At 40.2% G+C, this 13,971-nt stretch overlaps 1 protein-coding gene across 5 annotated transcripts in view; it reads left to right on the top strand.

Annotated features, from left to right (window-relative positions):
• Positions 1-10,103, top strand: part of ARFIP1 (ADP ribosylation factor interacting protein 1) — a 55,585-nt gene extending 45,482 nt beyond the window's left edge. For all 5 annotated transcript variants that reach the window (XM_048509314.1, XM_048509316.1, XM_048509312.1 and 2 more), the window contains one exon: positions 8,695-10,103. In XM_048509314.1, the coding sequence (XP_048365271.1) occupies positions 8,695-8,853 (159 nt within the window). In that variant the 3' untranslated portion in view covers positions 8,854-10,103. The remainder of the gene's footprint in view (positions 1-8,694) is intronic.
• The last annotated feature ends 3,868 nt before the right edge of the window (positions 10,104-13,971 follow it).

Raw genomic sequence — 13,971 nt, 5'->3', positions numbered from 1 at the left:
TTTGGAGTAGCTTTCAACATTTTTCTCCCAGCCTGATTGATTTGCCATGTCAGGGCCTATCCAGGAGATCTGTATTTCAAATAGACAAGTTCAAATGTGGTAAGCTGTGTGATGAGGTCCTACGGTATTCTACTTTCTCTACAAACATCCATTTCCTTCCCTCCCTTTTGCATGTGAACAGCCAGACTCAGTTGTACCAGGGCTGTCGAGTATAGAAAACTAAGAGAACATAATATCCTAAATCTGTGGGTCACTGTTGCTTAGAGATTATCTAATCTTGTGTCTTCACATATTCTTCTTATATTTCCTAAGTGTGTGTGTGTTCATTATTATCGTGGGGGGAACTTTGCCTTAATATCCATTTAAAACATGAATTAGACACACAGACACACAAATGGGCCTTATCGGGACCATATCTTGATTAATATTTACAACTGAAAAATTACTACAGATGAACTTGAACATCTAAAAGATAGGAAGTGATGATTTCAGTGTTTAGAAGGCTGAGACAGATGATGTTTATTCCCAGCCTAGCACTAGAGCCACTTTGCACATTGGGGTTCATAGGCGTGTTCCTAACAAGTCACACAGGTGGAATTCAGTCATGGGAATGAAATGCAAATAATAATATGGGATGTAGTCCCAGCTCATGTTCTTGTGCCAGCTTGTATGCTAGTTTGTTATTCAAAGTATGCTGATGGATCCTCTATATGTATCAGTAGAAAAAAGCTGAAGGGGGTGGGAGGAAGAAAGCTGTTGGTTTCCTGCGTAGTATGGGTTTAATAAGACCGTGGTGGCTTGCTTCCTACTTTAGAGAGAAGAATGTGTAGGTAGGGGAGGACAGTTTTTCTGAACATGAAAAAGTGTATGATGCTTTCTTATACCTTATTGATCAAACATAATTCTCTCAGTGCACACGGAAGGTTGTTGATAGCCCTAGAAAGGTGGATGACAGTCCTTTGCTTCCTGTGCTGCTGAGTAAAAAAATACCGACATGGTTTGAGGTGCTGATAACAGTAGGGTATGGAGAATTCATGGTTGTAAAAGGTTCATTCTCTAGTCCAGTGGTTCCCAACCTGAGAGTTGGGACCCCTTGGGGGTCGAACGAACCTTTCACAGGGGTCGCCTAAGACCTTTGGAAAATGGTCTTTTTATATTTTATATATACCAATTTTATGGTTGGGGGTCACCACAACATGAGGAACTGTATTAAAGGGTTGCGGCATTAGGAAGGTTGAGAACCACTGCTCTAGTCCAAAAAAAACAGGCTCATGGCATTCAGAACTGATATTGTAACAGGCAAAGAAACCCTGATATTGGCAGGTTAGGTGATCACGATTGCTTCTTTCTGTGTATATTTGTAAAAATCCCTGTTCCCCAAAGCCTGATGTTGTGAAAAGTCTGACATGTTTATTTTTTATGTGTAGAAGGAAGGTTTCGTGTGCCAGATATTGTGTGAGCCCCACCTTCAGTGCATACTCCAACCATAGCATTAGACTACTATTTTGAAAGCTAGGTGTCCCAAAAATCAGAGGAAAATTGAAGATGCAGTGCAGAACCCCTTAGATTCTTGGTATTGAATGACATATAAAAAATAAAAATGGTAGTTGTTTAAAATAATTTCACTCTCCTCTAATTTGAAAAAAAAAGTGCTTTTCTAGGTGATTCTCTTGCTGATACTGCAAGGCAGTTTACTTACAGTACAATCCTATGCAGTATTATGCCAGTCTAAGTCCATTGAAATCAGTAAGCTGAGACGGAGTAACTTTATTATTGCACTGTTAGTCTTTGATATGAGGTCTGAGGGTATTGCAGTATTACCTTTTGAACTGTGTTCATTCTAAAGGGCAGAGGGAGGGAACTATATCATTGTTTTCCTTAAGTCACTGTTTGTACTACTTTGAAGCAGTTCTCTCTCTCTCACTCCCCACCCCGAAAATAGAATTAACTCTCAAGTAAGACGGCTGAAGGTTTCTTCATTTCAGATAGGTTTATAGTATGCCATCTTCCCTTGTAGCATGACTCAATTCTTCCTTTTCTGGGTTGCAGAACAACATCTAGGGTGGATTTGATTTTAATCTAATCATAAATCACGGTTTAACTCACTAGGCAGTAAGACTTGATTTAAATTGTGATTTTCTACCTAAAGACTCCTTCTTACTAGTATAATCTTAATATTTACAACCAGATGAAGGTTTCATTTTTAGAATAACTTTTGGATAATTTTTACAGTTCTATTAAAAAATTGTTGATTTGGTTGTACTTTTAGAAATAGATAGATAATTATGAAATTATTTTGAGGTGAACTATCCTCAGTTTCATTTGGGCCACAAGGCCTTGCATTTCTTTGCTGCAGTGTTTACATTTTACATGCATTCCTTCCTTATAGGTAGAGAAAGTGCTTTAAAATATTCCCATACTGGCTCTTTTTTACAACCTGCTGCCATTACAGATTTTTTTCCTCCAGGAAGAGAATAATACAATAAACCTCAGGCCATACACAGAAAGATCCCAACGCTTGTGGACTATTCTGCTCAAAAGTGTCACTTTTATTTTTACTGCTTGCCCCTCCCTCCTCACACTTAGCTCCTGTACAGATCTATTCCACTTCAAACAATTCATTGAATTTCTTGAAACTTGGCACTTAAGAGGTAAGGGGATGTTCCAGTGTACATAGATTTGCAAAGGAACAATGAAATTAAAGTTTTTTCTCAACTTGGTATGCTTATTTTATAACATTTTTTACTGTGAAGAAGAGGCATATTATCTCTGCAGGCACAAATTCTCAGCTTTGAGACTACAGAACCAAACATCTGTGATAATATCTTCTCGGTGCAAAAATTGCCCAAAATAATCTTACAGAAACCTTTGGAAGAGCATGACATTGTGAATGGATTGATGGAATTCATTTAAATTAAACATTGCATGAATATACAGTCTCATGCTACATAATTAAAAACGAATCCTTATTTCATGGTGAATAACCTTTGGACTATAATGTATCTTAAATAGAAATATAAACTTTTTTCCTCAAAAAGCCTTTTATTAAAAATCCAATTTAAATCAAAACATTTTAATTATTTTTAATCATTGATTTTTATCCACCATAATAACAACAACCAACAACCCTATGATAGAATGACTGTTAATTTTTGGAAGATCATCTGTTCGTTTGTATATCTTTTCTCTATTTGTGAGTCGGTGATTGAATAAACATAATGATGAACCATTTCAGTAGCTTCATAACCTTTCTATAGTGACTGTAAACTATGAGTTGCACATATCTAAGAATTCATGCATGATAGAAAGTGTGTTTTGGAAACCTCTGTTCCAGACATTCTAAATTTTTATACCAGATAGCTTGTAGATATGCTGGGATTTTTTTTACTGATATTACTTTCTACAAGCATTCCTTGCTGGTACCAGAGATACCAGTTCTCCCAACCCAACTTTCAAGATACGGTGGGCCCTTATACTTTAACATTGCATCCCTTATAGAAATTTAGTTGCTTATGCTGAAATGTTAGCCTCTTTTAGAGCACAAGGTTTACTTCCAGTTTTGATGCAAGGTAGAAATGTTGACTTCTTTTAAAAAGCAGCAAATAGAAACGTCTTAATGTCAAGCCACCAAGCAAGTGGATTGCCTTTAACTATTTTGAGATATGCTTTGAAGTTTGCACTTTGGGAGAGGGGTCCAGTTTTGTTATGTTTTTGTAATAATTAAATGATTTAAAGATTCCAGTGTATGAGATTTTAAGATCATAGATAATCTTAAATTTAAGTAAGCAAAAGTGTTGGTAAGTTGCACTTTAAAGATGTGTGCCTTTAAGGTTCACACCTAATGAAAGTACTGATCAGACCTAAAGAAAGTAATGTGCATAAAAAAAGAGAGATATACGCTCCACTGTATCCTACCTGTGTGTCACTTAAGTACCCAAGGCTGGCTTTTCTAGGCCTGCAGATGATTATAGTGCTTAACAAAGTGCTCACTGCCTCACAGTCTCAAGGCATTGCCAATGTTGTGGTTTGGAATGCCCATTATAAGCTTCAGCATGCCATTTCCTGTGCCTGGTTTGTTTCCAGAAATGCTTTTTGAATGACTCTTTTAACTGAGAAAAATGCCAGAATCAGTGTTGATGAGTGGCAGGACAGAGCTCGCTCCCTGAAAACTCTCCACATACATAATAAACCATTCTTCAATCTTTTGGGCATTACATTGAGCCATGGAATATGGTGATGAGCAGAGTATTGTCATAGAAAGGTATTTCTAGGACAGCCATCTGCCCCAGCAAGTACATTTACAAATGTCTGCTAGCAAACTGATGTACCTTTGACTGGTATACTCGTTCATTGTCTCCAATATAGTCCTCAAGCAGCCCAGCTGCGTACTTTTTCCCATCTCTGTTTTTCTCTTAACCAGAAATACCAGAGACTTAACCTGACACTTCGGTGTTACATAACTGATTAATAGTTCATATAGGTGGTTAACAGAGGCAAATAAAACTCCGCGCATCATATAGCACATCCATGACAGTATGTGGAACACTCTGTCTGTCTGTCTGTCTGTGTGTGTGTGTGTGTGTGTGTGTGTGTGTGTGTGTGTGTGTGTGTGTGTGTGTGTGTGTGTGTGTGTGTGTGTGTGTGTGTGTGTGTGTGTGTGTGTGTGTGTGTGTGTGTGTGTGTGTGTGTGTGTGTTGCCACATTTTGTACCTGCTGCAGTTTCGTCAAGGGCAGCCGCTTAGTGTTACAGTAATCTGGCCTCAAGGCTACTGAAGTTTGGATCATAATGGCCAATATCTTAGTATGGCACTTACTTTGCTGAGTTTTAAAAATATGCCCACAAAGTCATGAGTTGGTTGATATTCTAAAAAACCACTAGCATAACACATCTGCATATGTGGTAGTTCAACGGAAGACCTTCTCCATTATGTTTTGACCTGTCCTTTATACACTGAACTAGGAATAAATTCCTGGCTAATATTTTGACAAGATTATTTGGGTTCAGTTTTTAAAAGTTCACATGATTTGTTTCAAATATCACAAACTGAGATCAATATAAACAGTGAACACAGACAAGCGGGTATATGCAATTACTTCAAGTATAAAGCCAGTAGATAAGTCATACACCATTCATAAGGTTATATTGTGATTATATTATAATATGCAACTGGATATAAATGTAATAACAAAACATACAATGAGGGCACTTAGGCAACCTAAGAAGCGTTGTACTTAGTAACTAGTAACTTAGTAACAGTACTTAGTAACTAATTCTCATAAACATTGTATAAGATCTCATAAACATTGTACATAAGGCAAGAAACCTATAACATTCATATTTCGTTCCAATAAATTGAAAGAGTCAGTATCCAATAGTCAGTATCCAATAGTCCAGTATCCAAGAGTCAGTATCCAAGAGTCAGTATCCAATAAATTGAAAGAGTCAGTATCACCAATGGTCAATGAGTCAAAAATATTAAAGCGAATTGCGGTATTAGGTTTTAAACAATACCAGGGGAGGTGCTTTTCAGGCAGGTTGTTCACTATGTGTCCTCCTGTTAAAATGTTATACCTAATCCATAGCACTATGCTGTAAATCAGTAATTTTCTGTTAAAGGATTCTGGCTTGGGTCTGCTGGATGGTTTCTGCAGGCGACTACTTCAATCCAAAGTCCCCTGTGAAATGCTGCTCATGGGGCATCTCCAGAGGATCCAACCTCCTATCCTTAGCTTGATCTCCTGTTATCTGATACTTTCACCAGATTGTTGTCAGTATCACCCTGCTCTCTTTGACTCTTTTGTTTCTGCGTTTTGTTCTCTCTCTGGCACAAGCCTATTTTGAAAGTCACACTTATGGAACTGCTGCTTGTCTTTTAAAATGCAACTACCTGTGATATCTTAAGAAACTAGAAATAGCAACATTTGCCATGCAAATGAACTTGTTAGTGCTAAAAGATTGGGAAGAAGTAGGAGGTGATCCTGAAAGACAGAAACTTTATCCAAGGGACGGGGAAAGAACCTGGTCATAGCTTGCATGTTTCAGATTTTTGGTTGTTTCCAAATTTCTACAGTCCTAACCCTCTTGCTTTGATTATTGGATGTCCCATCCCAGTGAGAATGTAGAAATATAAATAGCTTAGATCACTGATGTCAAATTCGTGGCCCTTCAGATGTTATGGACTACAGTTCCCAGCATCCCCTGCCAGCATGATGGTCAGATGAATAAATATACAGTTGAACATGCGCCTTTTTGCCCTGCCCTGCCTATTGAAATTCTGAAGGTATGAATGTGCGTTCTGTGAGATATCCTTGTAACAATGACACAAATGGAACCCCACAAGGACTTCTGGGAAGCATCTCATTTCTCCTTTCCCACTGTTTTTTCTTTTCCTTTCCTGAAAGCCTCCATAGTCTTTTTCCTGCATCCTTCTTTCCTTCTAGAGTTGCCAACCTCCGAATGAGACCTGGAGATATCCTGGAATCACAACAGATCTCCCTACTACAGATATCAAGTCCCCCTTAGTGTTGCCAGCTCCAGGATGGAAAATTCTTAAAGATATGGAGATGAAGCTGTGGGAGGGCAAGGTTTGGGGCAGGAAGCTACCCCAGTAGGGCATAATGTCATAGAGTTTACCTTCAAAAGCAGCCATTTTCTCCAGGGGAACAGATCTCTGTGAGCATTAAAATCTTGTTTTCTTCATTAGACATTTGTTTTGGCCTTTATTTTTAAATTTGTTCAGCTCTTAATAATAGCACAGGGATTTAAACTGGCACAAAGTGGTAAGCGGCAGTCAAAGCTCCACTCACGACCTGAGTTCGACCCCCAACACAAGTTGGTTTAGGTCACTGGTACAAGGTTGATAAAATGAGTCCTCAGCTTGCTGGGGGTGAAGTGCAAATGGTTGTGGAAGACAAACTACCCCATAAACATAGGCCATTTCCGCACAGCCAAATAACAGCGCCCTAGGGACGGAATAAACGCCGCCCCACAGCAGCGCCGTCCTGGCCACCCCAGAGCAGTGTGAATGCGCTGCTTTAAACATCGCTCAATGAGCAAGGTTTTTGCAAAGCATCGTCTTCCCGCCGGTGCGGTGCAAACCTCACTGGCGAGATGATGACACTTTTCCCGTTGTCTCCACTGACCTTTCTGTCCAGCGTCGCTCTAGAGGGCTGCAGAGACCCACCCATGCTGCCCTCCAACCCCTGGAGGTCGGAGAGCAGCATGGGCATGTCCCTGCAGCCCTCCAGAGCGACACTGGACAGGAAGATGAGTGGAGGCGGCCAACCCACAGGCGGCTCCACCTCTCTGGCAGGGGAGCAAGTCGGGGCCGCTTGCACGATAGCGTGTGAATGGCCTCTGAGCCTCCACCGGCATGAATTCATGCCGGTGGAGCTGCGTTTCCGCCACCGTGCAGAAACAGCCATAGTTTGGCTAGTAAATGTCATGCTGTGATATTACCTCACAGGTTAATAATGACCTCGTGCTTGCACAGGGGACTATACCTTTGTACAATATTTGCACATGCTTGTGCTGTGGAAGGTTTTTATTTGATTCAACAGCTGTGTCTCTTGGCAGACTTTTATCACTATGTAGAGTCTCTCTTCTGAAGATGATTTTTATAACGGAACATATTGGCCTTCCACACTTGTGATTTGAGCAGATATTCAGCTGTGAATATGTCTTCTCCACTAGATATGAAGTTGCGTTTTTTATTTACATACTAGCAGATCATTTTATTTGGTTCCAGCTTCTTGGGGCCCAAAGCCACTGCCCAACTATGAAGCTGACTGGGTGGCCTCTTTGGCCAATAATTCTAATCCTAACCTCTCAGCATGGTCATTAGACAAAAATGGGGAAATGCCACAGTCAATTTAAAAAACTTTTTAAAAATACAGGGTATAGTACTCATTTAGATTGTTAAAACCTTTAAACATGATTATAATTCAACAACAGTGCAAGTCAAAACTAGGCCGGACTTCATGCTGCTTCTGATTTTTTAACCTTCTCTGATTTTATACCTAATGACATCCTCTCATGTGCTTACAGTGTCTAGTTTGACTGACATGTGCTACAGTGTTGTCTAGTTGAAGACTTCAGTTTTAGAATGCAGGGCCTACTTGGGATGATCGGAAATATTAGATATAGCCTATGTCCATAGGTATTAGGCTTGTAATGGTGGCCTAAGTGCAATCCTGGCTGCAGTTTTAACTTCTAAAGCCCTAAATTGGTATATCCTGTATACCTTCATGACCATTTCAGACTGTGTTCACCTTACTGGAGACAAACCTTCTCAAATTAGAGGCCATTTACTCCAGTTTTAATATTTTTATTATTTCATAAAAACAATATAATATATGTGAAAAATACAGGTAGGAACCAAACAAAATTACTCCTTGTCTTAATGGAGGGGAGTCCACAATACAGGAATAGGAAAAAAGAGGATTTAGCATTGTTATACAAAATTAGAAAAAAAAGGTATCTCTATTCTATACTTAGTCAAATTTGAGGCCACTTACTCCTGATATTCTCTACTGGGGTTGTATTGAATATGTGCGCTCTGAAGAATATAGGTTTCGTGTAAATGGAAAAATAAATATCAGAGAAACAATTCTGGGATGTTTTAATACTGTTTTAGTGTTTTAATATTCTTCTACTCATCTCCATCTTTAATCTTGCCTGTGTTTGTCTAACAGGTCAAAGTTCTGCACAATCAGCTCATTCTATTCCACAATGCTGTTGCAGCATACTTTGCAGGGAATCAGAAGCAACTTGAACAGACACTTAAACTATTCCATATCAAATTGAAAACACCTGGAGTAGATGCACCATCTTGGCTTGAAGAGCAGCAATAATCCTCAGCATGAAGATCTGTTGTCATATCAGAATATTGAGGATCAAGGAACTTGGATAAAGAGGACTTTTTTCAGTAATACACGTGCAAGCGGCTTTAATTTCTTTCCCCTTGGTAAAGAATACCATAGTAATTTGGAGGGGGGTGGGGTTAATGTAACCAAATGCAATTTGTCATTTAAAAAACAAATATTTTTATGTGAGGGTGATGGTTATTTCGGTAGTAGGGAAATAGAGATTTGCACTGACAAATGTTTGTGGTCTGGTAATTACGGTGGCTAGATGAGAAATATCTAAAGGCAGAAGATCCTGTTTTGTATGAACACCTGATATTTTATATAAATGTATTAAACTTCTCTAAATATTCTTTTTCCATGTAATTGTGTTTTGAAAAATAAATATTTTGCAGAATAATAATATAAGGCCTTCATGCCGCATCCACAAAATATCAGCTTCTTGGCTGGTATGTGGGATTGCAGCAAATACCTTTTTAAAAGTTAGATCTCTCCACTGTATGTTCAGAAATATTAAATGTAGACTTCTTTTTTACCTTCTTGGTCTAAAATGTTGAATATACAGTTTAGCAGTGCAATGATGACCAGCCAGGGAAGTAGACTTTTCCATATTAACTCAATTTTAAACTTTCTATTTAAACATACCATAGTTGCCTTAAATTCAGAAGTGCCTTTTCCAGCTTTCCTTCGACAACAGTGTGAATAATCTGTAGGAAGCCCCCTTTGGTTTTCTTTGAAAAATCTGTAAAGTACAGTCTAAGACCAAACTGAGATATATTTGTTTGTTTAAACTTCAGACCATGTCACAGTGTGTAATGTGACTTATTTTGTTGCTATTGGGGGGGGGGGGTCAGTGGTATAACCTTTATTAAATGTACAATTCTGTTTACTTTTCTAGGCTTTTAAAATTATTCTTTTGCAGAATCCTCATTTGCACATGGTCTATTGCTGTTTGTGTTTATATGAACTACTTAAAATAACTTATCACAGCTTATATGGTTTGTATAATTATGTATTATATGTTGAAATAGATTTTGTTGCTTCATAAATGATTGGGTTTCTGTCTTAATGTAAAATGTGCATCAGTTGCATTTAAAATCATTCCTTATTATTTTACTGTCTCAGATGCTCACAAAATTTTGCCGTTTATATGTTTCCTCTCACAAAAACATTGTTAATGTTCCTTAGGATGTGTCTTCTTTATTAACTTTGTATTCATACTAAAGGTGTTTGCTGCAGTTTGTTTCCTTGACTTTATTGGATTTGTGCATTAAAACCATCCACAAATGTTCCTTTCCCAAGAAAATAAGATTAAAAGGTACAGGCAGAGGTTTTCTGTATAGAAGAAGAAGAGTTGGATTTATATCCCCTCTTTCTCTCCTGTAAGGAGACTCAAAGGGGCTTACAAACTCCTTTCTCTCCCCCCCCCCCCACAACAAACATCCTGTGAGGTAGGTGGGGCTGAGAGAGCTCAGAAGAACTGTGACTAGCCCAAGGTCACCCAGCTGGCATGTGTTGAAGTGCACAGGCTAATCTGAATTTCCCTGATAAACCTCCACAGTTCAAGTGGCACAGTGAGGAATGAAACCTGGTTCCTCCAGATTAGAGTACACCTGCCCTGGACCACTACGCCACTGCTGCTCTCTTACATAGGCCTATGTAACTTTTTCTGTAGTGGTCCTAATGACCAATAGATGAAAGTCAGAGTCCCCTAGGAAACGAGATATTCTCTAGAAATTCATTCCTTTGTATGTGTTTGCCCACTTCCCTATCAACAGTATTCCTGACTCCTGTGCAGGCCTATAACCGGAAATTGGGGGTGGGGGGAGATGCCTCTGAAGTGATTTTTAGTTACTTTTTAGTAACTAAATTTTAGTTATTTAGAATGTAGCAGGATACTACATTCTAAGTAGCAATATTTGAATAATGATTGTGCCACATATATCAAAGAGGTATGCATCTTCATTAAAAAGCCCTTTATATTCTCTTGATGGTGAAGCACAGTTAAACTCTGGACTGAAATTTTGTGTATCTGATCTTAGCTATGATTTTTTAAATTTACTTTGAACTCCATTTTTTTTTAATTCCAGAAAGCACGTGCCAGTATTCTAAAAACAACCCAAAAACCTCCCATAGCACAAGGGTGTCGGATTTCAGTTTCTTGAACATCAGCCTCCGTGCTGTAGGGGAAGCTGCTTTTGATACTGAGGGGGAGTATACAAAAGATCTAAGTGTTGCCTACTGGGAACTGCACGGCATAGAGACTGAGCAAGAACAAAAAACACAATAAAATCCACAAATCAAGGAAAACTTAACCTTTTTGTGTTAGGTTTGCATTCTCTTCTTTTTATTCCAGCATGCTCATTTGCGCTATACCAATTAGAAGGAAGGGACTGGACGTCTAGTAGAGTGAATATTTGTATTGATGATTAGTGACAATTATACTTTATTCCTGCTTCAGAAACAGAAATAGATTTCTTATTTTGACCTCAGCTCTGAATTTGCAACTTCTTGGAATCACTGACAGTGGAAGCTGTGGAGCAGCCATGGTGCTGGAGAGGAGGGGAGATGCATTGGGTGGTCCCCTGATGTCCAAACAGTTGCTCTCTCTTCTCCACCACAGAGGCTGTCCTGCCCCTGACATAGCAACTGAATCAAAGCATGGGGCAGCGTAGGTATTTTTCAGTGCCCCTCACTCTATGTCCCAGTCCTACCTTGTTGGTAACAGAGAGGGTCTGTGCAGCCGGCTGCCCTCAATACCTGGCTGACTGGCACACCAGGCTGCAGTGGTTCAGGAAGAAGGCAGTATGCACGGAATGAGTGAATCACATTCTCCTTGCAATTGTCTTCACACTGCATGCTTTCTGTGAGTGCCCTCACCATTGTAGCAAGCAGATCGCCGGTATCTGAAGTTTGTGATGAGATAAAAGTGATGTAGGACCAGTGTTCAAATTCCCAGTCTGCCATGGAAGCCTGCTGGGTGACCTTAAACCAGTCATATGCTCTCAGTCTAACCTGTCTCACAGGATTGTTGTGAGGATACAGGAATTATGTAAGCTACTTAGGGTACCTATTGGGGAGAATCTTGGGGTACAAATGAAGGGACTAAACTGTGCTAGTGGGCCATAAAGCCAGAAAATCAGTGATGTCCATGAGACATCGCCTTGTACTCTTCAGCTTGAGCAGTCCTAATTCTATTCAGAAAATACACAAGCCATTTCCACTTCAACTTCACTCTAGTCCTTCCAAGCAAGGCTGCTTGGGCAGCGCGGGGTGGGGTGGGGGGGACAGGTGGGTAAAATTTTGGATGCCCTGGGAGCCCAAGGATGTGAGCTACTTGTGGCTTGTTTTTCTATGCTGTTTCAGTTGCATGAGGTGGAGAGGCAGAAGGGAATCCTGGGGGGGCTGCATTGTTGCTCTCCGCAGCCCTGTCTCCAAATAGATGATCTGGAGCTTTTATGAGGCCAGTCTTAGTTTCTACAGTACCAGTAAGGATGTACTAATCTCCAGATTCTCCCAGGTTTATTAGAAATGTCTTTAGCCCTGACCTGGATACGCCAGGCTAGCCTGATCTCATCAGAGATCAGAAGCTAAGCAAGGTTGACCCTGGCAACTATTACCAGTATTATGAAGAAGATGCAGGCAATAGCAAACCACTTCTGAATGTCCTTTGCCTTGAAAAATCCCACCCAGAGGTTGCCATAAGCAAAAAGTCTTTATGGGGTCAAGGCATGCAGTAACTAATTCAATGTTTACTGCCCCTTAACAAGACTGTTTATTCCATTTATAGTATGGCAAGCAAAACATTTTCTGATGAAATGGAAGGAACAAGGCGCTGAGTTGAGTAGAAAACAAGCAAGCTGCTGCAAAAATAAAGAGCAGTTCTCAATAGGCTTATTAACCCTTTACCCTCACCAGATCCACAAGGTCATGCTCATGTATTCTGCTTAGATTAATCCAGAACAGCATCCTCCAGCTCTGTGCTCACAACCATACATATATTTTTTCAACTAACACAATAGCATTATAAATACACAAGGACCTGAATAGAGCATAAAGTAAAGAAGCATTTTCAAATCCTTGTAACAGCAAAACAATGACAAAACCCTGAAGGAGAAAGATGCACACATATTTTTCCCCAAGAATTGACAACAACAATACACAAGCTTGATTTAGCTGGTGCCTGTTCATTTCAGGCCACTCATCTTCCACTGATCTGAAATTCAAGAAGCACCATTGCCCTTTACAAAATATCAATATTTACGGTTAGTAAAAGCGACATATTTAAATGCCTACTTTATCCGAAGGTTCAAAGCAACCTAAAATGCTTTACTAATAATTTTTTAAAAACACCAAACACAACAGTAACATCAAAAAAGCAGCTCCCAAACATTAAACAGAGTCCACACTAAAACTACCGGTAGTGATAGTCGAAGGCTTTCACGGCCAGAATCACTGGGGTGCTGTGTGGTTTCTGGGCTGTATGGCCGTGTTCTAGCAGCATTCTCTCCTGACGTTTTGCCTGCATCTGTGACTGGCATCTTCAGAGGATCTGATAAAGCACTGTTGAAAATTACTTTTGCAGGTCTTTCAAAACGTTGCTTACGAAGGTGTGTTCTGGATTTCTTCTGTGAAGCTGTTCTATAAAGCTGATATTACAGCTGGCAAGAAGTCATGCCAAGAATGCCCACAGCTGGCTGGTAGAGGGAACACTCAGCAAAGCCTATTTGGAGAGATGGTCCTTCATGTATGCTGGTCCCTGGTTAAAAATGGTTTTAAATATAATAGCTTGAATTGAGCCTGGAAACTAAACGCCTATGTTTTCTATCTGGCCGTTTCCGCATGGCCAGGATGCGCCCCCATGCCGCCAAGAGCAAGCATGCGAACGGGCGAAGTGGAGGCCGGCAGACGGCAGGCGGCTCCGCACGGAGCCGCCTCTTCTCCCTTCTGCGCCCCACTCACAGTGTCCTCATCGTCGCCTGCTGGGCGTCGCAGCCCCGCCCACGCTGCCCTCCGACCCCTGGAGGTCGGAGGACAGTATTAGGCGAGGGCTTCGACGGCGCCAACAGGCGGCAACAAATTACCGTGAGTGAAGGCGCCAAAGGG

Source organism: Sphaerodactylus townsendi, linkage group LG10, assembly GCF_021028975.2.
Source record: "Sphaerodactylus townsendi isolate TG3544 linkage group LG10, MPM_Stown_v2.3, whole genome shotgun sequence".
Classification (NCBI taxonomy): Eukaryota; Metazoa; Chordata; class Lepidosauria; order Squamata; family Sphaerodactylidae; genus Sphaerodactylus; species Sphaerodactylus townsendi.
Note: the sequence above shows the minus strand (reverse complement) of the source record. Positions and strands in the feature narration are given on the sequence as shown.